Source organism: Bacillus rossius, chromosome 5 (assembly GCF_032445375.1).
Source record: "Bacillus rossius redtenbacheri isolate Brsri chromosome 5, Brsri_v3, whole genome shotgun sequence".
NCBI lineage: Eukaryota > Metazoa > Arthropoda > Insecta > Phasmatodea > Bacillidae > Bacillus > Bacillus rossius.
In genome coordinates, this window is record NC_086333.1 from 63527348 (window position 1) to 63553163 (window position 25816).

At 33.6% G+C, this 25816-nt stretch overlaps 1 protein-coding gene across 2 annotated transcripts in view; it reads left to right on the plus strand.

Moving 5' to 3' along the window:
- Positions 1-22959, plus strand: part of LOC134531900 (zinc finger protein ztf-16) — a 32464-nt gene extending 9505 nt beyond the window's left edge. Inside the window, exons 5-7 of one of the 2 annotated variants that reach the window (XM_063367921.1) lie at positions 868-1243; positions 22147-22373; positions 22682-22959. In XM_063367921.1, the coding sequence (XP_063223991.1) occupies positions 868-1243; positions 22147-22187 (417 nt within the window). In that variant the 3' untranslated portion in view covers positions 22188-22373; positions 22682-22959. Of the gene's footprint in view, positions 1-867; positions 21599-22146; positions 22374-22681 lie in introns of those variants that run through there. The other variant, XM_063367922.1, reaches the window with a different exon arrangement.
- The last annotated feature ends 2857 nt before the right edge of the window (positions 22960-25816 follow it).

Genomic DNA, 25816 nt, shown 5'->3' on the forward strand with positions numbered 1-25816 from the left:
AAATAGTATCAATTTATTTGCTAGGGTTGATTTTTATTTTGGCGGCAGGCGTACTAGGCCTGTCAGGCCCCACCAGGCTGTTGGGGCTGTCACCTAGAGGCCCTCAGGTGAGCCTGTGTGGTCCAAGCAGTGCCTAGTCCGTGCCTGATGCCGTCTGATCGCGAGCCTTGCCGATGTCATCCATCTTCAGCTTCATGTCAGTTATGATGGGAGCCGCTACCCCTCCCACCATGATGGGTTCACAGCAGCATTTCCTCTACTGGGGGATTCAGAGAACGGGAAAAAGAGAGGCTGCCGAGGAAAATGGTGGCATGTAAAGTACCTACACAAAAAAAAAAATAACCCCAAATAATACAAAGGAGGAGGTGGGAAGATCAAATGATTAAAGGAGCGCTGGAGAGAGGTGAAGAATGAAACAAGAGTGAAGGATGAGGAATGGTGGAGTGTCAGAGGAAGATGGAGTCATTTTACTTTGCTCATCCGATCGCAGGCTGGAAGCAGTTGACTGACTGACTGTATCAAAATGTATTTTACTTTTGTTTGATCTTGTGTTAGTTATGAACTTATTTTTACATTACTGATGTTGAAATATTTTTTTCAAATACACGGAAATGCTTGAAATTGTTTTTATTGATAAACATGATTATTTAAAAAAAAAATTATTGTATATATGCATCATGTATAACAGTCAGAAATACACTGTTTTGGTTTAATGTGTATTGAGGAACATTTTTATATTACATATTTGTTGAGTACTAATTCACTATTTTCATTAACTCCGAAATATACTGTTTTAAAATTGAAATTTATATAAAAATTAATTTTTAAAATCTTGTTCCTAGTGATGAGGATGATCTGTGTGTCCAGGTGTCCCCTCTGAAGTCTCTGCTACGGGACGACCTGAAGCGCAAGATCACCCAGAACCACACGGTGACGTCCCGCGGCCGTCCCAGCTCCGGCTCGCCCCGGCCCGAGAGCTCGTTCAGCATCCAGCCCGTCGTCGCGACGACCACCAACGGCGCGATAACCTCGACGGGGCCCGAGCAGCCCCTCGACTCGACTGCGTGGCAGCCGCCCAAGAGGGTGGTCCCCTCGCTGCAGTGCGCCTTCTGCGGCATCGCGTTCCCCGACCAGACCCTCTACTTCCTGCACAAGGGCTGCCACTCCGACAGCAACCCCTGGAAGTGCAACATCTGCGGGGAGCAGTGCTCGAACGTTTACGAGTTCAACTCCCACCTGCTCAGTAAGACGCACCAGTAGCTTCGTCGCTCGTACCGTATTTATTTTGTTTACGTGTCTGAGATTTTAAGACTGCTATATTTAGCAAGTAATTTTTATAGATGTTTAATTTTATTTTTGTAGTTTTAAGTACATATTTTATTTATTTAAAGAAATGTTTAATTTTTTTAAAGGGGTGTATCTTCAGCTCAAGATCTGGTAATTCCCTTTACACAACTTACTATTAATACTTATTTCACTACACTTGTTACCAGAGGCATACCTAGTGGGAGAAATGGGAGGGGGGGGGGGGTAGAATACCTTAACCCAAAATCCGAAGAAATTCTAAAATATCATTCGCACCAACAAAAAAGAAAGAATTTGGAAGCAAATAGCAGGCAGAGGTTCAATACCCTTCCCCCTTCCCGCCATATGGAATTCTGCATAGGTTTTTGTATGTCATTCTTCATAATAAAAAAAAAATTGGCAATTAACATTTCTAATACAAACAGTTATGTTTTTGAATTTTTGGCTTTTAGCAGAAGTATTGAAACTGGTAAAAATCACAAACCACAGCAGAATTACCTATTTTGTTGTAGCATACCATTACATTTATTTATTCACATATGTGAAGTCATTTTGATATTTATAGCTGTCAGTAAATCTCTGACAATGTTGGAACAACGAGCAGGGTAAGGGGAACAGGGAAGGGCTTATAAAGTCCCCAGTTGTGGCCGCATGTGGCAAGGAAAGACGTGTGTGTGCTGCTTCATCTCCTGGCCCAACCCACTTCTTGTTTGCTTCGGTGAGAGCCACCCGGCTCCTGTTCCAAGTCAAGGAAAAGGCAAAAGGCATTTCTCGAGATTGTCAGGCGCACGTGGTTGCTAGATTAGTGGGTCAGCTGTCTCGCCGGCAAGCTATCAATATCATCTGTCTCGTGTTCGTGGCAAAGTTCTTTTGTTTTATTTCACGGGAAAGTGAACACTAGAGGTACTCTTTTAAAACAAAATAAATATTTATTTACCTTTGCGTAATCCCAGCACCTTATGTTTTGGGTGAAAAATGATTAAAACTGTAGCATGGGCAGTGTTAGTGAATGAGTGCAATCACGAGTACACCAATCCCTCACTTAGCACGACTAATTCGTTCCTAAAAATGTTCGTGTTAATCGAAATCGCGTATTCTGAAGCATTAGTCCCCATAAATATAAGGCTAAATTATTTAATGTGTTCCAAGATGTGTAGGGAAGTAATCTTTACATAATATAAATGCGTAGAATAATACTTGAAAATGCATATGTCATATCATTTATCTTTTTAAGCCTACCACCGAATACGTTAGATAAAGAAAACATGGCACAGTGTAACGGGAGATAAGTGGTAACATATTTACAGTCAGTCAGCAGATTGGCTTGCCCGCCCAGGCGTGACCTTCAACACGCGCGCGCGTCTGTCTGCCTGCTGTTGCAAGCAGCTGGATCCTTTGTTATTACGTTTAAAACTTAACAAAATTAAAACACTTTTATGAAATTAAGAACCGGTTTTATATAACTTTAAAAAACACAGCCATATGTAAACATTTAATTTGTTATGCACACCTCTTATAAAAGCGGCTATGTAAACAAATCAGTTAACAGATAAACAGTTAGATTTTCCCTAGAGCACAAACATAACATTAAAATACGGGTACACTCCCTATTTAACGCGGTTGTCGGGGGACATAACTTTTACCCGCGTTGTTGCATAACCGCGATGTTGTGTTCTAATAGGTCGGCAAGCACGCACAGTATAGACGGCCCGCCTTTGTGCGGACTTTGCATCCGCAGTTTCCACTAAACACGGGTGAAAAAATAAAAATAATAAATTTTAAAGATAAATATTAAATGTTGAATTGTTTTTATTTTTCCGCGTGCCGCGCACAGTTTGTCGCACGGCCTACGAGCGCGCCACACGCCGCCATACACATGTGCGGCACACAAGCTGCTGCTGCCAGTCTCGTGGTGTTAGCCACAGTATCTGCTTCGTCAGTGTCCGTAACAAAGTAAGTGCAGTGTGTGCGGTTACACACGATTCTGTGGTCAAAGTCTTCTAAAAAGAAAGGCCGTAGTGATACTTCAAACCGAATATGAATCGCAAAGTACCGAGTTTGATTGACAAAATAAAAATTCTAGATTTACTTACAGATAGCTTGTCTTTTGTAGAAGCAGGCCGCAGATACAGGAAAAAAACGATTCTAGCATTCGTACAATAAAAAATAAAGAATCGTCTATCGAGTCAAGTGGTTAAACTTTATTATCCATGCTTACATTAAATTATAAATGGTCACATGTGGGAAACAAAAATTGCGCCAATTTAATTTTAGCGCAATCAGTGACGCCGTATTAAAAACCGTGTTAAACTTTGTCTTTACTTATTTCACCAAACGCTGTGTCGAGTTGCTGAGTGTGTGTGGCTCGGATCGGCAAGTGTTATATTCACCAGCCTCTGTTTAAAGGTCGGGAGACCGCTACACATAAACATTTACGGGACTTGTTTACTACCTCACGGCAAAAGTGGTACAGGATGGTTCACGTAAATATTGGACCACTGGGAATTCCTGGGCAAAGATTAAAAATACGCTAGCCGATTTACTTTACTATTTAATGTTAAAACATTATACCAAAGTAAAAATATGAACTTGTATAATACAATGAATTACCCAATAATATTACGTCTGTAGGTTTAAGTTGTAACAAAACATTTATATACAGATGTCCAGTAAAGTACCAATTAAGATTCTGGAGTGGAATTTTAAACACCGGACTACCTGATTTTGCCTTGTACGCATCGACGCTGCTCAGTCAAGTGACTCATGCTCTGCCTGTGTGCTGCGTGAACACATTCCCTCCCCCACTCCCCCTCTAGTTTCTGCCCGCTCTAATCTCTACCTCTCTCCATGTTCTCGGCTAGCCTCTCCCTACCCAGCGCTTGCCGACAACCAAGTCTATCCAACATCAATCCCTAGCCGAGTCACGCTGGACAATGTCGCTGGATGGTGGGCTTTATCAGGTCCCCTGTCCGATGCTTCATTTGTGAGATAAAGCGACGTTAAGAACTAGTGTTTCAGAAAATATCACTGGGCTGGATTGGACCATAATTTGAAAACCCTACAAGATAGATGAATAATGTACGGAGATATCTTGTTTAAAATTTTACTGCGGACATTTTCTACGCCTAGGCTTTTTTCTGCCCGATGCTTAGTTTGTTAGTTACAACGCAAAATTATCCTAATCGGCTGTCAACCATTTATTCCATTATTATTATTAATTTCTGACTGGGGGACATGGTTTGACCCGCGATATACCCGATTCTGCGATATGTACATATACAAAACATAAAAGTTAGTTAAATATTTTCTGGGGTGAAATTAACACTATCATCTTGCTTTTTTTAAAAAAAACGTGTCCAATTTCATCTGCTTTGGTTTCTGTACGGTACGGCCTGGTCTGCAGCCGGGCATCAACGGTAGGGCCTGGTCTGCGGCCGGGCATCAACAGTACGGCCCGGTGTTTGTTTATCTGCGTGCGCATCTCTTTCCCCTCGCATTCCAAACCACTCTTCCCCCCTTGAATTCCATACCTGACGTTGTGTCGTTTCCGAGATTTTTTTTAGCCTGTGGCGATTTCGTGCTAACTGAAATTTACAGACGTGCTATTCGAGACTAGGGCAGTAAAATTTACATCGTGCTAACTGAATTCGCATTAGTTGAAGACGTGCTATGCGAGGGATTGGTGTACTGATTTTCTTTGCAATAATGCATGGTTCGCTGTCAGAAAAAGTGGTCTATAGCATTTTTTATTTTGCTATCACATACTCCAAAACTTAATAACTCCTTAATATATCTCTCTGGCCACAGAGGGATAGAAAAGCCTGAACAAACATAAAAAAAAATATATGTAAAAAAACATAAGCAAAAATGGAAATACTATAAATTCTTTCCCCTCCCACTCCTGTTCAAGGAAACATTATGTTATTTTAATTCTCTGGAATTTACTTCTTTCCTGGAGGATATGCCCCTGGAAAATACACCACTTGGCATGTTTGTACCACTAATGTCAATGTGGGATTCTAAATCTATTGTACTGTGAAAGCTCAATCAAGGTATATTTATTTTTGGTTTTGTTTCTTGTAATATTGTAACGAGGTTGTGAGTGAACATTCCAATAATTTATTTATATTATTTTTAATTCTGTGAGTGAATTGTCTTTCTTTTACTATAATTGTAGCAATGTTGAGTTTGGTGTGATACATCTATTATATCTTCACCAAATTCGAGTGATATACTTATAATTTCCTGCACATCATTAAACTGTATTCAGTTTCTGGTGGAACACAACTCGCATGTTTGAGGAAGGAAAAGTTTTTTTTTTTATGCCAATTGATTCTCTTTTTTATATGTTATAAACATTTTGCATATCTCTACATGCCTGTGAATTGAATTTTTTAGGAGCTCCCCTGCCTAGAGATTGTCATCGCTTTCGAGGCCCAGTAGCAAGATAGCTTTTATTGTGACACCAGTACGTGCACTGTAAATTCAATAGTCTCTGTGCAAGAGACTGAACCGGTACGTGGTACTGTCATTGTGCTGCATGTAGTTTTTGACTTCAGCGTTGGACCCAACGATTCTATACATGTGACCCCGGTAAAGAAGTTTGATATGCACTATGATACAGCGGAAGGATTTAATCCGACATGTTATGGTTTGGGACATCGTGCAATCCAACACAAATCCATCTGCAAATGTTAAGATTTTGACATGAATTTCTGACAGGAATATGAATGTCTTTAATCTCGGGTTGGGTGTCACTTTGGCTGAGGATTCGACGCAGGTTAATACTCGTAAACTATGAGAGCTACAGAGTTGAAGTAAATGTTTTATTAGTAGAGCAGACTTTGCTCGTGGTGGTTGTATCACTCACTCGATTAACATTTGCAGTGATGAGTTGAACTGAAGTCAGTGAGAGCTGTGACTCCGAAAGTAATAGATCAATTTGCGTGATTCAAACTTTAAGTTGCTCGTGAGTGAGCACTGAGTGGTGCTAGTAAAGTGGAATAACTATAAAGTTACTAACTTTGGTTTTGAAGCCATTGATTGCAAAATGCTTAAGTGAAAAATTGCTAAGTTGGAAAAAAGAAAGAAAACGAGTAAAAACGTCCAAGCAGAAGCAATTAAAAATGCAGAGAAGTATCGTAGGTATCGAATGAGGCAAAAAGTAGCTGAGAGAAATTAGCTTTTGGGACAAAACAAACCCCTGAATGAGGCACAAAATTTGCGCTGGAGCGAGCTTCAGCCGTCTACCTTGCGAGAAGCGACGGGGAATGCAGAAAATTGTTTGGTAATGAAGTAGATATGCTCTCTGATGATTTTGATGTTTAAATGGTCAGTTGAGCCAGTGGTTATGAACGATGGGCCTAGTTCATCGTGGTTTGGTGACAATTTTTCTGGTGTGGCCACCCGACCGTCAATTAAGACGTTCGTTGAATTCACGTCAAAAATATGGCAACATTAGTTTTGTTAAATAATTTCATTTATTTCATACTCAACATTCCAGTTCAGTACTATTTTTTTTGGGTGGGTTTCTCGGCTGTTCACCTTGGCCATCAGTTTGCATTACTGTGCTGCCGGCATTTTTAGTTCTTTACTGTCGGTTTTCATTTCAGTACAGCATTTCCTGTTGTCTATTAGGTTACATTTCACAATTCTTACTTGCAAATTTTGGCTTCTCGTTAAAACTTTTTTGACGTTAAATAATCATGCAAAAAAAAATTAACACGGTTTGGCTTTGTTCCTAAAATTCCTGTATTAAAGACTATTCACTGAGTTTAAGTGTTCTAGAAACTCAGTTTATTGAAAATAAGTTGTAGATACAATATCCAACGTAAACACACATTACAAATCTAATAACCATTTTGTTTACAGCAAAACAACAACAAAAAAAATTAACCGAAAAACATTAGGCTAACTATTTAACTGCGGTAAAGTCAGGAGCAACAAAAGTAGACTAAGCTTACAGTTGTCAATAGATACGTTTTCTTACATTGTGACGAATTGAGTGAAGGTCGGATAAACTGGACATTATTCTACTCACAAAATCACATTTAGGGCCTGGAAAAATTAGCATCTATTTATTACATAATTAGCATTTATGATGTTGAAAATTAGCATCTATTTTCCAGAAATTAGCATCTATTTTTGAGAAATTTGCATAAGATATTAAAGTTACATAACAATACAAGAAGTTGTAATAGTGTTTATACCCATTATGACGAATTTTAACACAAACCAAAATCATTAAACGGTATTTGTAAACAAACGTTTGACCACTAGTAATTTCAGATGGAAACAAACTGACGATTCGAGTTGACCAACTTCAGTACGCTAAATGTGCACCACAAAATGTATGATTTGTCCCTATGTAAAATATTGATCAGAAAAAAAATTTGAAGACTAAAGTGATTATCAACGAATGTAAAAAACCGCGTACTAAAATATTTGTAGTAGTTTTCAGCATTTAAAATATTTTCATTTTTATCTTTGCAAGTTCACTACGATCCCGTCAACGATCTAGATATTTTCTAGGTTGTTGGTTTCCGTGATGCGCTTCCCGGGAAATTTTGTTTTGTTAGGTTAGATACTCTTCATGAACAGGCAACACACGATGCAATGGCGAACGTAGGCGAACGTGATGTGATCTAACAAAACAAAATAACTGCGTCGATAAGTAGTGTGAACATTCTTTTCTAAACAACATTCAACGGTATCTTGAGTAAATCGTAAAGAATAAATTTACAAAATTACTTATTCTATACTATCATGCGTGATATTTGGTTAAGGAATGTTTTATAAATAAAGGTTAGGATTCGGATTTTATTCCTTCAACAAGCCTTGTCAGAAGCTATTGTTTACGGTAATTGTGTTATGGTGGCTATTTTCAAAAAAAATACTTTGAGGAATGTGTGTTCAAGCCATTTTGTTGCATTCTATAGTGGTTTTTCGCCCGATAATGGCAATTTTACCGCGATTTCGCAAATATAGCATTTATAACAACAATTAGTAAAAAATCGCATCTAACCTCAAAATTCGCAAAAAAATCGCATCTATCGCAAATTGCGAATTTTTCCGGCCCCTACACATTGCTAATGCGAAAGAAACATACACATATGTAGGCCTGCGTAACCATTCTTAAATGCTATCAAAGTGAGATTATATAGCTAAATGTTCAGTGGTTTTAAAATTGTGTGTACTTTCTTTAGCTCTATAAGCCCTTTCTTGCTTGAGGCAGACAAGTCCCTAATCTAAATAAAAGGAAAGCCATATCGCTTGCCTAAGTTGTGAGTAATCAGAGGAAGAGTAATCTGCATTAAATTGACATTAAAGGGCACACATGCACTTAAAACAAGTTTGACATATATATATATATATATATATATTAATATTCTTAAGATTTTTCCTTGCCTTGTTTCATATTTAATATTGATAATTAATTTCCTTGTAATTTTATGACCATATATGTATGCTTTATATTTTCGTAAAATAATGGTTATTTTATTTTGAAGAAAGGATGCATCTATGATACTGAGTATTTAATGTATGTATAGTATATACAGGTTGTCCTATAAAAAATGTACTTATGCCATATATATTTATATTTGTTTATCAACATAAGATTAATTTTTAGTTTTAATTGAACAGTACAGTAAATGAAAGTAAAAAAAAAGTGGAAACAAAACCACTGTAATTCCATCTGGATTTTTTTTCCACATTATGTATTGTCATTCCAAGTGTTAAGTACTTTTTTTTGGGACATTAAGTAGATTTAAATATTTGGTCCCTTTTCAATCTAAGTTAAATTTTATGTGCTAAACTTTGTTTTAATTGATTTTTTTCTTTTGTACAAGTTATTTTGCACAATGCCAGGTATTCCAAAACATTATTTTATTCAAGAAGAATTTGTTTTGGCTATGCATGTTTAAAGTAATGCTACCTTCAGAAATGTTTGTGGGAAGAACTACTGATCGTGATCACATTGCCACATCCATATTCAACAAAATATGCCTTTAAAGAGATTTAAAAAAAAAAATCAGGAGAGCTGAGATCACCAGTATGAAAATCATGTACAAATAAAGTTTGGAATTTTGGAAGTTAAACTTTAAGGTATGTGTTGAACTTTTAATTCTGTGAATTAGTAATTCAGATTGGTTCTTCTTTTTCACATTTATGTGAATCAGAACAATATATGTATGTAATATCGGGTTAGCAAAACTTTGTTAATCTGCATTGTGGTATAGTGGAGTCATAGTTGGCATTGGAAATGCAGGATAAGCAATTTTTAGAAAGTGTCTCTTGAAATATCCCCAAATATGTCAAAATGTGAAATGTCACCAAATGTGTTGAACAGAAATGGAAAAAGTCTTTGTGAGACAGCTATTATTTGTGGAATGTAGAACTGTGATCAGGATGTGCCTGCTTTATTTAAAAAATAAATTTTAATAGTTGAAACTATATTACTGTTCCATAACTTTGAAGAAAGGTACACATTTTTCTATGTATTGCATCATTTAATGATGCTTTACAATCATCACACATTCCATTCTTGCATTTAATGGGTATACTATGCCAAAAATATGTAATTTTTTTTTTTTTACATATATTTAAAGTGGATGAGAGTTTTCACATTTAACACATAGGATACATTTAGTGTAATAATTTGTGTGGGTTGTGGTAATCATTTTTTTTGTGATAGTGGATATGCAGCTTAAGTATAAAGTACATGTATTTATAAAATTAATTGTGTAAATAGATTTGTATTTTTGTTTATAACTTTATAGTGCTTACAGAAGCACACATTATTTATGTTGTAAATAACAATATTTTACACCAATTTGTTAATTATTTTTAGATTTTTTTTTTAAGTGCATGGTGAAATTTTTCTTGGATAAATTTCTGGCACACTGATGTATTTATTGGTAATATTAATATCACTAATATAATAATATTTTGTAGCTAAAGTTGTTTTACCAACTGTGCTTAGGCTACTAAAATAATGAAAGATAAAAACTGAAAGGTTTAGTTGAAGATAATGCTTTATTCTTCATTTTAGTCATTACTTTTCATAGATAAATAATTTCATTCATTTTTAAAATAGGAAAGTTTTTCATGGGAATTTTAGATCTGTGTTAATATTAAAACAAATTTGATACAAAGGTCAGATTGAAAACATGGAGTGGAATATAGTTGTCATTATGTGTGTACTATTTTGTAATAGGTGGACATAGACTTGAAACCCCCTATTCAAATCAAGTGAATAGCTTCAGATCGACTTAAAGCCCAGTTCATTGTTCTTGATGGGGTGAATCTTGGCAGTATTTTCTTAAAATTGGGTACAATTTTGATTCAAGATGTTTTTTTTTTGGGACATGTGCCATTGCTGGTTATGCTGTATGTCATCCTCATAAGACCTCGATAACGGACAGAAAAAATGAATTTACAAAAAATATGAACATGTAAACACACAGAAAAGAAGCTGAAATCACCCAATTTCAATTAAATTAAAAACAAAAACAGCACAGAAAATTCCTTGGAAGGCATTAGTCAGAAAAATTATAATAGCACAGACGGACACAGTGGGCAACGATGAGACAGTAGCAACAAGAACAGTAAATAAAGACAAGAAATGACATTGGAAAATACAGCTACAAACAAACGAAACCAACTTAAAAGGTTCTTAATACTTGTGATACTTAATAGATTATATGGGCAACACAAGGACAACACATACGCACAGGCGAAACCAGTGATGTGAAAAAACAGATATTCTGAACACCACAATGTTGAGATCACACACGAACACAGCAGGTGTCCTCTAAGACAACAGTTGTGAAGTTTTGGGAACCGAGATCTGTTTCCGTCCTCAGGCACAAACAGACTGTATATTCATGTTTTTTTGCCTGTTTTTGAGGGTTTTTTTTAATGACATATAGTGTAACAAGCAATGGCTTACATCCAAAATAACATCTGGAATCAATATTTCCTCCTTTGCAAGAACCATTTAAAGGAAATTTGTACATTTTGTCACGTACAACTATCTTGCAAACACTTTACATTTGAACTAAAGCTGTACCAATTCACAAAATTTTGCTGATACGCCGATACACTTGTTGCTGATTCACCGATTCTGAACCGATACAGAAGAAAACACATTTTGGTTAAAGTCTTTTAATAAATGTATTGCATCATTCTAAGAAAAGCATGCAATACAAATGAACATGTATTTTAGTTTATAAATGGATCATAACATCTTTTTTTTTAAACTCTTATTTTTAGCTTGTTTTCATTTGTTGATTGATGACCCGTAAGTTACTTATTGAATAAAGAATTTTCTTATGGCGGCTGCAAAATGTAATTATTTAATACTTAATCATATAAAATAAAATAATTTAATAGGTAACTATGAAAAGTATTGATTCACAAAATATGAAGTTTAAAAAAATGAATTTAAAATGTGCAAAATTGCGAGACTTTGAACATGTTTACAATTCAAGAACAGGAATTCCAATACCATCTAAACATGTGCGGCGGTGAAAATTTACTGTACCATACATTTTTATGGAAATACATTTTTATGGAAATACATTTCTAGTGGTCGCTTTGCACGGGAAACAGTATAAGTAATTTACGTTATGTGAAGTCCTATATTATTTGGTTATTATTTTTTTTATTCAATTCTAAAAACTATCATAAGTTAATTAAAAAAGTCTCAGTCACTGTATTACGAACATTTCTTTGCAGTGCAAGCATTTGGTATTTTCCGTTGTTTGTAGTGGTAGCCATGCATTAAATAAAGCAAGTTTTTGTTTTCTAACATTACCGTGCTGTTGATATATTTATTTACGATGTATTAGATTCAAGAACGTTATTAAAACAAAGGATGTTTAAGTTTGATATGTATGGCTGGCAAATGTAGCTAAGAAATGATGCTCAAAGTATTTAGTACCTAGTATTAAAAGTGAAAAGGGTGCTGGTCAATTTTTGGGTTATGACAGGCACTTTCATTTTTCAGTAATTTTGACCAAAAATTAATAAGCATATCGTGAATCAGCAGAAACGTAGATTCAACTAAATATAGGCAAAATTGACATCTGCCGATTCGTATTGGTACAGCTCTAGTTGAAACCTCGTGTTTACATTCTCACTATTTAAACAATTTTTTGAAGTACATTTTATATTTCATTATTACTTTGTCCAGAAAACGTATGTCTTGCTAGTGTTTACATTTAAAAACACTGGGATTAAGCCATTTTTGAATGAAAGTCTTGCAGTATACTGTATATTTGTAACAGAAAAAAAAGAATTGAAAATATCAATGTTCAGTACAAATTTAGCTCCACAAAAGTGTTGAATCTTTGATTATCTAGTCAAAATGCAGGATGGCTCTACTCTTGTTTATAAAAGATGCTAATATGTACTAGGCCTATGCAAATACTAGTTTCATGATGTAAAGCAAATATCAAATTGAATTTTAAAAATAAGTCGAATCATGAATATTCTTCTCCACTTATTTTATAAAATACAGGATTTAAGAAAAAAAAAATCATTTAAAATTTTAATGTTTGAATTCAAGTGTATTCAAGTAATTTTTGAATTGACTAACCAATTGGGCCCTATGCATAACATCATTCAATTAAAATTATAAAATAACCATGCATAATGTTAATATTGAGCATTCAATAAAGCAAAGAAGTGCCACCTTTTGATTTTTTTTTAAGTATACCAACTTTATTTATGTGAAACAAATGCAAATAAAACTAAATATTAAATATTTTTATAAGGCTTCCAATATTTGAAAGCTTTGCAACACATGTGAAGCTTCACATCAGATGTGAAACTTTGCATCACAACCTCACTCCAAATAAAATGAATAGCAAATTTCCTGGCGAAGTCAAATTAAATATAAAAAAGATATTTGAATAATTTGCTTAGCCAAAGCTTTGCACAGGCCTATTATGTATGGTCATGTGCTTTAATCCTTCATTATTCAGTTCGCCACATTCTTTTGTCTGGCAATGATCAAGTTGCTATTGTTTGGATTTTTCCAGGTGAATTCTGACATTCATTGTCCTTGATAGTGGAGATTTTTCTAAACAGTAACACATGTGTATTTCCTTTGTCGGAAGGTAGCTTATGAAACTTGTTAATATATCGTACTGTCTATGAACTTAAAATATTTAATATCATATTTATAATATTATTTTATGCAAGATAAAATAAAAAAAAATGTATTAGTAATTTTCTTCTTGCATTATTAATTATTTACCCGTAGTATTATAAAATAATCAATTTTAATACTCTACAATTTATTTCAAAAAGCCTTTGCAACTATTTGAGTTTGACTCCACTTTTAAGGACTTGACTAAAAAATAATCATGACTGGATTCGACTCAACACTTAAGGTATAATTACTGAATTTGGCTTTACTTGATTGAAAAATTTGCACTCTTGTCCATCTGAAACATTTTGATATACTTGTTAAGTATGCATCAAGGTGCGCCAGCAAACTTTGACACAAGGTTGTCCACATTCTGGAAAATCAGGGAATTTGAAAGTGTTCAGTGAAAGTCAGGTAAATTAGTTGAAATCCTGGAGAAGTTATGAAAATTCCCCCCCCCCCCCCACCCCCACCCCCCCACCCCCCTCCCGTGATAGAAATTTGAGGGGAAAATATCATGCACCAGTCTGGCATCACTCAGACTTTGAAAGCATTTTTTTTGACGGTGTTTTATTGCATAGTCATAAACACTGTAAAATTGCATATCTAAGGTTTTGTTTGAACTGGGGCAGCTATCTGGATTGTGGAGACAGGATTTTCTTTATAACTTTCAAAAGATTGCAAAATTGATAAAAAAATTTTTAAAAAAACCAGTCAGAAAATGGGGTAACTTTGGTCATGGAAAGTCAGAGAAATTTTATTCCTAATTTGTGCAGATAGCCTGCATGACATTTGAATATTTTTATAAAAGTAATAAAATAAATAAAGATGGGTTCATGAGTGACTATTTGGCTGCTATGTGAAGCTGCGTTGGTTTTGTTTATTAATTATTATATTGCAATAATCACAGTACCGTATCTTGAAAAGTGCTTTTAATAACTGGAATGATTGTTATGATTTTAATTTTTCAGTTCAAGTTTTTAACATAAAAGCTATGTAGTAGATGGACCTATCATCACTTTAAAATACCTTTGTCTTATCAGACCTTTCCTAGATTTTTGTAATAGAAAAAAAGGGCGTATGTGCTTATGTACATGCGTTAGAAGTAATTCTTCTATGGTCTTACTAAAATATTAACCTCAAAAATTTTAGAATGCATACTAGGACACTAATTATATGTTGGTATATTAGTATGTTTTTGCTTAAATGTCTTGGATCAGGTTGTAAATACTTTCTACAAGCAAACCTTAACCTTAATGATCTTTGAGCTTTAAAAATAAAAATTTCATCACCAAATACTTTCATTCAACATGGCGTTGAATAAATGTAACAATTAATTTATTGAGCCTCTACAGTATGATATATCTTGCTTTAGATGTAAGTAGTACAGGATTATCTTAATTTGAATGCCAGCATCTTATGTATTTTTTAAGTTACCATTATTTCTTGTTATAACTATAAATTATGACAAAGTATTACAGGTTAGTTTTACTATCCATTAGCTGTGTATGTCCTGCGATGTTCACAAAAGCAATATATATTGATGAATTATACCAATCTGCCATCTTTTCGAGATTTTTGCCTCTAAAGAAGTATGACTTTAAATAACTGGTATAAAGTACTTTCAGGCTTTTACAGCCATGTCGTGGTTAGTTACTTACTAAGTTGAGGGAAAGCCTATCTTAGTGCCTCAAAACTATTTGTAGTTTGTCGGCATCTTTTATAGTGGCGGAAATTGTGTTGTAGTTGACCAGTTAGTGTAGATTGACGCAACAGGATGAAAGGAAGTAAATTCTGTACCAACTTTGTTGTACTTAAAAATTTTATATTTGCTGTGCATTTGTGAAATTATATATTCATGTCAACTATATTTTCTTGAAAGTGATGATATAATTGCTGTGATTTTATTTTATGCTGATTCAGAGACTATATATGTATGTATTTCAGACTAAGGTTTATAGTGTAATGTTAAATTAAACTTTGCACATTCAGCATATATTGCAGAAGTTAAGAAGTACTTTTTCGTGTATAGGTGAAGAACGTGAACATATTTTAGTTTTTTGGTAAATGATCTGCTTTCCTTGTCTTAAACTTCCAAAATAAGTTGACCAACACTAAAAAAAGTAAAGTGTTTATTTTAAAATTCTTGTGATTTATTATAGGTTTTTAGCAAGTCTTTTTTTAATCACAAAACTAAGTCAAAGCTAAGATTACATGATGCAATGTTCATGCAAAAAGCATGCAAAATGCCAAACTCCCATGCTAGCTCTTAGAAAATATTTCAGAACTTCCCATACAAGGCTAAATCTTTTGAAAAATAGTATGTTGCACTATGTTTAGTCGCAAAGCCGTGCCTCTTACAATGAACAAGTGATCGTTTTGGTCCTTCTATCCTGGTCACGTGACAGGACACCTAAGATTCACACCAGTCCATTCTGATGCTGGGTTTGTGCATGTTCGCCTTTTTTTCTCCTTGGTTTTTTCCCCTCCCTCTGTTTAACTGATTACCTAAAATTAACACGTCATCGTTTTTAATTTTAAGTTGTAATGTGTAATGTAATAAGTAATGTGTTGTATTTAATTAGAAGGTTTATATCTCTTAAGTCTATGAAAGACATCAAAATCCTTCCAGCATATTTTTTATTTTACACGATGACAATAAAAGAGTGTCCCATTTTCAGTGGTAAATTATAACAGTTTAATTTAGACTATTAACAAAAAATCATACATCTAAATTGAAGGTAAGCTAACCTAGTTTTTTATACAAATGTTCAAATGTGCACCTTTATTTAGGTATATGGCACACATCCAACAAAGTCCAATTCTTCCCACACTTTGGTTAACTCGCCCAGAGTAATGGAAACAATAATAGCCTCTTCAATTCTGTGTCTCAACTCTGGCAAACCGTTAGGTAGCAGCGAACGTAGGCAGCTGGATACAATCTTTTATATAGCCCCAAAGGAAAAAGTCACATGTCGTGTCAGGTGAATCTGGAGGCCAGCGATAGAGAGCTCTGTCGTCGCGACCAGTACGACCAATCGAACGGTCAGGAACTTCGACGTTCAACCTCTCTCGTACAAAGAGATTACAATCTGGAGGGGCTCCATTCTGTTGCCAAATAAAGTATACATGTTCACCCTCTACTAATTGGGGAAAGAGCCATTCTTTCGTGCTGAAAGCGAGAAAACGACAAAGTAGTATTCGGGCATGCGCCGATCTAAAACATTTTGAGTTACTCTTTAATTGTGACCTTGAACCAACACACTGCATCCTTACAGTAGATATTATTAAAAGTTTAAAAGTTATATGGGGACATTCTTTTATGGACATTATTTAGGTGTTACCGAAGTTTCACGAGCGAGCGGTGAACTTCGGTAAACTTAGAAACTTGTCAGATTACATAATGGACAGGTGTGAACCTTAGGCTGCCCATCAGGTGACTGCCTTGCACACGAAACATAGAGGTAAGAATCGTGCATTCTGTATCTAGCAGTGCATTGAGAAATTTGGTGAAATTAAGATTCAGGTTCAAGATACAAAATGAAGTGGAGTTCATATATTAAGAACCAAATTTTTGAATGTGCGAAAGAAATTTTTTTTTCTTTTCCCCAATACATGTTGCATACTTAACATAATAAATAAAACTTAAAAAGAAATAATTAATTGGACACAAACATTTTTTATCACTTTGGATTTGAAGCAAACTCTGTTGACATTTTCGCAAATGGTAACTTGCTTGTGCAAATGTGTGCGTGTGTGTAGGCATGTGGGAAACTTCGACAAAGTCAATCAATCGAAGCTCTTTAATATTTGATTTGACTTTGCCAGGAAATTTGCTATTCGTTTTATTTGAAGCTTCGGTTGTAATTAAAAGTTTCGCATCTTATGTGAAGCTTCGCATTTGTTGCTTTTTGTATTTTGTATGTTTTACTTGTGTGAAGTTGGTTTCTTAAAAATATAAAAAGGGGGTTTTCTGTTTGCGTTTATGAATGCTCAATATTAATACTATGCATGGTTATTTTATAATTTTTATTGAATGATGTTATCTGTAGGGCCTAATTGGTTAATCACTAATCAGTTCAAACACTACGAATGTTAATGATTATTTTTTTTACTTCAATCCTGTATTTTATAAAATAAGTGTAATACAGCTTTACAGAGAACAATATTCCCAATTTGATTTCTTTGCAAATATTTGAAATGTTTAATTTGCTTCAAAAAACTAGTATTTGCATAGGCTTATGTGTATGCGATTGCATTCTGCTTGGGAATTGCGTGGAATTATTCCATGAGATCTGGCATTGCGCAATGTGGCCTTTTTGTACCTTGCATCATGTGAGGCCAACTAAAGTTTTTTTTTGTAATTTTTTGAGTATGGAATTATGAGTTCCAGGATACAATAGTTTTTCCCCTCTTATTTCATCATGAATATATAATGAGCAGAGCTATTTCTGTGTGTGATTAATAATTTTGCAGTAAACACTCCATTAGTTTTTATTTTTATGTTTAAATTTGTTTGATGTTTTATAAATAAAACTGTTCTGTGTGTTATCTATTTAAATAATTTAACAAAGGCTATTGCTAGTCTAATGTGATGACAATCCAGCTTACGAGATGAGTATACAAATCTTAATTTTCACGATGCCTAATGTATTTATATTATACTCAAATGTTGGTAGTTTTTGTTCCTTTCAATCACGTAGGAATGTGAGAAAAGTACTTTTTTACTGTTTCACTTTTAAGTGTTATTACTTAACCTTTTTTTGTGTAATAACTAAGACAGTTAAGAATGTTTTACTTACCTCATATGTTTGAGAAGAGGAGAGGCCTACCAATGAATGAGGTACAGACAATAGCTACATGATAAAAAAAAACCTCAATTTTCTGTCCTGTGGTGGCATTCGTTAGGAATAGATAAGAAACCATAAACAAACAACTTTGTTTTGAGTTTTGTGTATACTTTGTATTTACCCCTACAATCCCTGCCATCACGTACCCTTGTTTTCAAAGTTTGAATTAGTCTTCATTTAAAAATGGATACAGTCAAACCTCATTAATACAAACTAAAAGGGAAAAAAATTTTGTCACTTCGCATTAATGAGGTTTTCTACTAAACAAACTGTTACAAAATTTAATTACAATTTTTACATAATTTCTAAAAACTTTACAGTTAAAATTTGTAAACAATTTTGTACTACACTCAATTAATTTTTTTTAGGGATTGCATAGTATTATTTTAGGATGGTTATACCTATGGCTCAGAAAATGTTTTCTACTGTATTACACTTAAAAGGATTTAAGTTAGAAGAGGAAAGTAAAGGTGTAGAAATTACCTGCAAAAAGACATACATACTACAAAAATTTTAAAAGATTAAAATTTCCAAACTCCCCCCTCCCCGCCCACTAGCAATGAGTTATTGTTATTTTAGTTGAAACTTCACATTGTTTCTTTACATTATTCTGTAATATTGTATTAACCATACTTTTGTATTTAAGAAATTAACCAACACTGTAATTCCTATGTAATTTGTAGGAACAGTGAAAACACTTTGTATTGTATGAACAGCGTATTTATTAATGATGTTTCACTGTGATGTCTCCATTGAATTGACACCGCAGGTGTTGCAAGCTTTGCAATTATTCCAGCAAGGTTTCCCGGGAAGGTGGGTCAGCCAGCCCTTGATGTTAACATGATGTATGTGATCATCAAGCGGTTAGCTGGCACTGGAAGTGGGACAAAGAGCACTCATGCTGCGGAGAGTTGCGGGCGATGGTTAGCAAGTGCAGGGAAGTGTTCCAATATTTTCTCTCACCCTTGCCGCTGTAAATACTAAATTAAAAAAAAAATGTGTTCGTGGAGTCCACGTGATAGTAGTGAAACTTCTTGCTTATTATATTATTAGGTATAGGAAACACAATTCTCTTTGACTGAAGTTGCATATTTAAAAAAAAAAAAAAAAAAAGGGAAGTGTGCGAGTGCTAAATTGGATGGTGTTATGTAAAAATGGTTAAACTCACAAACATTTTCAACTGAGTAAATTGAGCTCAAAGTTGAACACACAACAACCGGTATTGTGGCAGTGCGTTGAATGTTTGGTCGCAAGATGGCATAGTAGCAAGGAATGTCGGTTAAAATTTTTTAGCTCAATTAAAAGTGTCATTTTACCTACACAGTTATTTCAAAAACTTTTTTTTTTTTCTTTTGTTGGTTAACTCATTTGTGCATAACACCATCCAATTATGCTATTGAACAAGTACGCATGTATGCAAGTGTGCAAGTATGCTGCGTCATTTCTACCTCTCCTCCCCTGCCGTCTCCTCCTCTACCGGTTCCCCCCACCACGTACCTAACTGTTCTCCTCGTGCAATCTGAATTTTCGTAACGATAGATAGAAAATTGTAGATACCTCAGCAAAGAAGTTTCACTTAAAAAAAAAAGTTTCGGCAGGAGTGTGTGAATTGACAGCTGGGTGATATCCGGCCCATCTTCCATCTACCATCGTCTGGTGTTTGTTGTGATGTTCTTTACTTGGTTACTCTGTGTAACATCATTATGGCAAGTGAAATTTAGAACACATTAATTTTAATTCAGTGTGTTTGCTTCTGTGTATCATATAAAACATTATCTATCCTTTTTTTTTTTAATTTTAGCGTATAATCACTGCACTCTTAAGTTTTTGGTCAATCATTTGGTCAAATTGTAGTAGGGATTATATGAGCAATCACAGCACTGCCCCTCTACTAATATAGGCCACCATGTGACCAAAAAATCAAAGTATTTTTTTTTTTTTGTTGGTTTATCATGTACTGTCTGTTCTAGTGTTAAATCATTCATACATTCTATACCTCATTGCATTGGTATTTCTTATCGAAAATAAGAGTAAGTAAAACATTCTTAGTTATATTGGTTATAACAAAATGTTAAGTACTAGTGCTGTATTAGACTTACTGAATAATACTTGTTCTCTGAACTTATTTTGGAAATAGTCCTAACAAAATATTTGCACACCTGTGGAAATATTGATATCGGCAACTGTAATTTACTAGCCTGTATGAATGTGGTAAAGTAATTAATATTTAGTTTCAAGAACAACTTAAAAAAAAATCACGTGTAAAGCTGAATTTTGAAACATTTTCAATGTTTAGTCGATATGTAGATGAACATGTGACTCGTGAAATTTTTTGCATGTGAGGAAATATTCTTTTTGTGTTAACCTGATGGTGAGTTGGAGTTATTTATAACATGTATTTCTGGTCATATGTGTGTGTTTTAGTGGTGTCTTAATTAATTTATTATTAATGATATGTTTATCACAAAGTGTGTGTTTCTTGTATTGTGCCTTTAAGGAAATCATCATATTCAAAAGTTGACGTTTTGTGGTGTTCCGTCCATCAAGTAAAAAATATATATATTATTTGTGTAGTGTTTCACCTGTTACTGTGGCTGTTCCCTCGTTCACCTGTCCCTCATAATTATGTGATTTTTAATCAGTGTAATTGGTCTGTGTCTCAGCTTCTTGTCACATTCGTGGACTGCCTAATAATAATTATGGCAAATTTTAGATTTTTTTTTTTTTGCAAAATTTATAAACTGCTCTATATTCAGTCAGTCATCTGTAGCCTCTTCTGGTATGTTGTGTTTATCAAGCTCTTATATTTTATCGTCTGCATAAATGTGTGTGCTGTGTTATATTCTCAAATGGTGACAGCATTATCAAATTCCATTACATATCTTAGCATGAATTATCAATTTCAAAATCTTCTTGACTCTTTGTACAAAATACAGCCTGTCTCAGTAAGTATTTTTTTTTTTTTGCTAATCTTGAACCACAACTTCTTTTTTTCTTCTGCACAGCAAGGAAGAAAATATATAAGTTTTGCAGAGGATCGTAGTTGTCCTTAAAACTTTTTTTTGTAGTAGTTTTCACTTATAATTAAGAGCAGTGTAAATAAGGGCAAGTATGCACATAATTTCTTTTTAAGCTTTGCATTTATGGTAGTGAACTTTTACATTCCATTGTTGTGAGATTAATATTAAAGTGACACAAGTTTGTGTATTTATTTTTTATGCAGAATTGTATTTTTGTAATTGTACTGTAAACAGTTTCACTGTAAATAAAATTGCATTCTATTGTGTATTGGTTTATTTTTTCCTGTAATAAATTACTATTGTTAACTACAAAATATTTTTCTATAGTTTGGTTGAGTCAAATTTTTATTTTGGGTTTATGTGGTAAAGTGACAGTATAGTATAATTTTAACAGGGTTTATACGTATCCGTTATTTCCTTTAAAAGTCTTTAATTTTGTTTTTGTGTGCTGAAGGGCCCTGAAATGATTTAATTTTTACTATGGATCCTGTAAAACTCCTAAATAAATGTTATTTGTGTTGCATAAAAACTAACGCTGTGTGAAATCTCGAAATTTGAGAGAAGTTTTAGGATCATGAAGGTTTTTTTCCTTGTTGGACAGGAAAAAATCATTAAAATCCTTAACGGACTCCTGAAAAACTTATTAAATATTTTTTATCTGTATAATGGTATGGACCATGTTTAAACTTTAGGCTGTATAATGGGATGACTGATGAAGAAGTTGTGTTTTATGTCCCACATTTATGAAGGTGATATAGTGGAATCCAAACCACTTCCATACTGCTATGCTTATAAATTTATTGACTTGTTCTAGGTATCTGGATCAAAATCTCAACCCTTGCTATGCAAGTATGATATAACAATGATCACTACCAACATTAATTAAATGCAACAAATAATTTTCACAGATGATCAATTATGCAAAATAATGGGAGTGCGTGAAAAAAAAGGTGTTTTGAAGTTGTCCTTGAGTTATTTTTAAGCAATATGCTTTAAAAATCACAAGAACAAATAAAAAAGAGTTTCATCTCAATATCTACTGTAAGTCAAGTTTTATCAAACATTCATTTTCATGACAGATTCACTGTGGTTTATATGAATAAGCAAAGTTAATTATGGTGAATAAAACTCATGCATTCAATCACTAAAATTGTCGTTTGACATTAATATTTGTTATAGCTATAATATTAAGTATTTTAATTGAAATGCATGTTTGCTTACTCATTTTTGACATTTTTTGATTTTTTTGTAAAGAATTTCATTTTTTATTTATGTAGTTGTAGACCACTGTTTTAGCTAGCAAACTTTTTTTTTACAATTTAATATTTGTGTTTAATTTCTTTTTCCAGCTAGAAGAGAGTATATCTCTACCAGGTTTAAGCGGATTAATAATATTTCAAGAATAAGCATTTGGATGTTGCCTGGAAAGGTAAATGTGTTAACACACACCACAGCAAGTACCTAAGTGTCCAAAATAAATGTACAAATCATCTTACTAGGATGTAGGTGATGTACCTCAGGAAACAAATGGGAGTGATTACAGAAAAGATAGTGCATGCATAAATTGAAACGTAATGGATTTTGTTATAAGACTCTTTTTGTCTGTATATTAAACTGGATTTTTTAATAATAGTAGCATCATCTTTATTTTTTTTTATTCAAACATGTCTTGCAATTACAAATAGTATTATAATGCTTCGCAGCATTTGGATACCTTTTTTCAGCTTTTGTGAACATATTTATGGTTTTATTTGAAATAGTCTCCCAGAATCATTTGAGGACATGTGATTCTGTTTTAGGGGGGTATTCTACAATGCTACTAATGCAACTAACACCATAGTGTATTGAAAATACAATTATTGTGACTTTCGTCTAGGAACTAAAAACAGTACATACATACAGTAGGCCTGTGCAAAGCTTTGACATGATGTGTAGTAAGGATGTGGAGGACAGAGTTACTTGGAACAATGTAATAAAGCAAGCATTTTTTATTTTTGAAATATTCACCAACTTAATGTTAGTAAATAAAAAATGTGTTGGTCAGAGATGGAATATCAAAGCACAATTTTTTCCCCTACATATTTTAATCAATCTTCATGCTAAATCCATTGAATTTAATATATTAGAAGATTAAATTTTTGTGATTTAAGTTTTGTTAATATGCTGATTATAGGTACGTACTCATTATTTTAGGTGTACATGCTGGTGTATGGTGTTTTTAACATTCTTTTCAGTTTTATTGCAATTCAACACAAAATATTGTCAGTAGTGATAAGATAAGTGAGAATGCCCCACATTGTAATATGTTGATCCCATTATTACTATAAAAAGCCTAATGGTACATACCTCTTTCCCCACCTAAACCATCTGTAATACTAAATATGCTCACACATACTCTGGTGATATTGTGCCACAAGCGCATAATATCTAACGTGCTGTATGCACATTGGATAATACACACATTGTGATGTAATGTAAAATGTTTATTGAGGTAAATGTAAAATTAATAAAACAACCTTTACATATTTTCTAAACATATGCTAGAAAACGGCTTTGTTGCAGAGTGTTAATATACTTACGCATGAACAGCATTAAAAAAAAGTTGTTTTTGTATAAAACATTTTCTCCTTCATCACTGTTGTAGTTCATCAATATTGATTCAGCTCTCAGTATCAGTTGGTCAGATCACTGAGTTTTGTACAGTTATTAAAAAAAAAACTGAATTTAACTATTATACTGGATAGGTTAGAATTTCACTGACAAACTTTGGCTGCAGGTTTGTTACGAAAAAAAAAAAATGAAATAAAGAAACGAACATGACTCATGGTCTGAAGAGCCTCCCAATGATGGTGCTGAATGACTGATTGAATGCAAGTAATAAAGAAAGTATTTAAAATAGAACATAGTGTATCTGGATAATTGCTTAATTAAACAAAATTTTACAACCACCGCAAAACTTGTTGCCTTCTTCTAACATAATTTCAGTGGACTAATTTTGGTTACCAAAAATTCTCTTATCTTCCTTAAATTTTGTGACGTGTTGCTATCTCAAATAATTTAAATGAAATAATTGTATGGAAAAATAAGTTTTGCAGTGGTCGTATAAATTTGTTCAATTAAACATTATCTAGATTCTTAGTTTTCCATCTTAAATACGTTCTTTGTTAAACGTTGTTAGGCTTTAACTTCAAAGGTATACATCAGCCTTAGTAAGCACTTAGATCATAGGTCGTATATGTTTTCAACTATTTCTTTCCTGGTGAACATGTTGACCATGTTCAATTAAAATTGTATAAACTGGTAGTGTTGGTGGCTGGCATCCACCCTTTGAAGTAATCCTGAAAGCAACAAGTTAAAAATTTTTCATAAAAAAATAATTTTATAAACCAGATTGATAATGTAGAAAAAACATAGTTTATTTTGAAAGTATGTTATTAGATACATTTCATATGATACAATCCATACTCAACAAACTTGAGAATCTAATAAATATAAAAAGGAAATTAAGTTACTCGAAACTCTTTATGAGTAACGTGAGTAATTTATTTTAATATTATATGCACATATTTACAAGATCTCAGAAACTGGGAAATACGCGTACAGTTACTTATTTGAGAATAAAATTAAGTACAAACTCTGTGAATCATAGTAGGCAACTACGGTGATATGACGACTTTCAGGGAAGTGTTACGTGTCTCTCTGAATTTTATGATTTTAAATTCAAAACATATTTACATACAATACATAATATATTTATGTATATTGCCCTATATAAGCGTATAGAAAAGTTAGATGAAGTAGCACTATACATTACAAGTTGTAAGTAGTATATACATTTTATTGAACATGTATTAATACTAATACTGTCTTTATACAAATAGTTTTGAAATGGCCCCTCCGAAAAATTTGGTCATGGTATTTATCTTTTAGGAGTTAAAATTTGCATAAATAAGATTTTTTTTGTATCAGTTAGATAAATCCAAAAAAGAGGTTTTAGGATAGATAATTTATGTTGGTAAAACTGTGGAAATTCAAAATATTTCTTTAAATTTTTAGGTCTTATAAACAAGTGTACAGTTTTTATTATACATCAAATATTTCTGTCTTTTAATCTTTGCTCTCGTCAATTTATAACCTCTTGCAGTCATTCCACACTCATTACATAGGTGTTAATATGGTTACTTACACTCACAAACACAACTTTCAAAGTGTTAAAAAGTTCTGGAGGAAACATGAAAAAAACAAGGTTACAAACACAGAAATTATTTTATCTAAGGAGTTGTGTAATAAAATGCAATACCATTTCAGGTCTCATGTGAAATTAACATATTGTGATATTCAGGGGTGCAACAACTAAATTTCCAAAGGGGGTGCAATATACCTATTTATAAAGAATCATCGATCCCCCCTATTGAAGCGGGGGGCCCGGGGGTCCTCCCCCGGTAAAATTTGTATTTCAAGGTGGAAAATGGTGCTATTTAAGC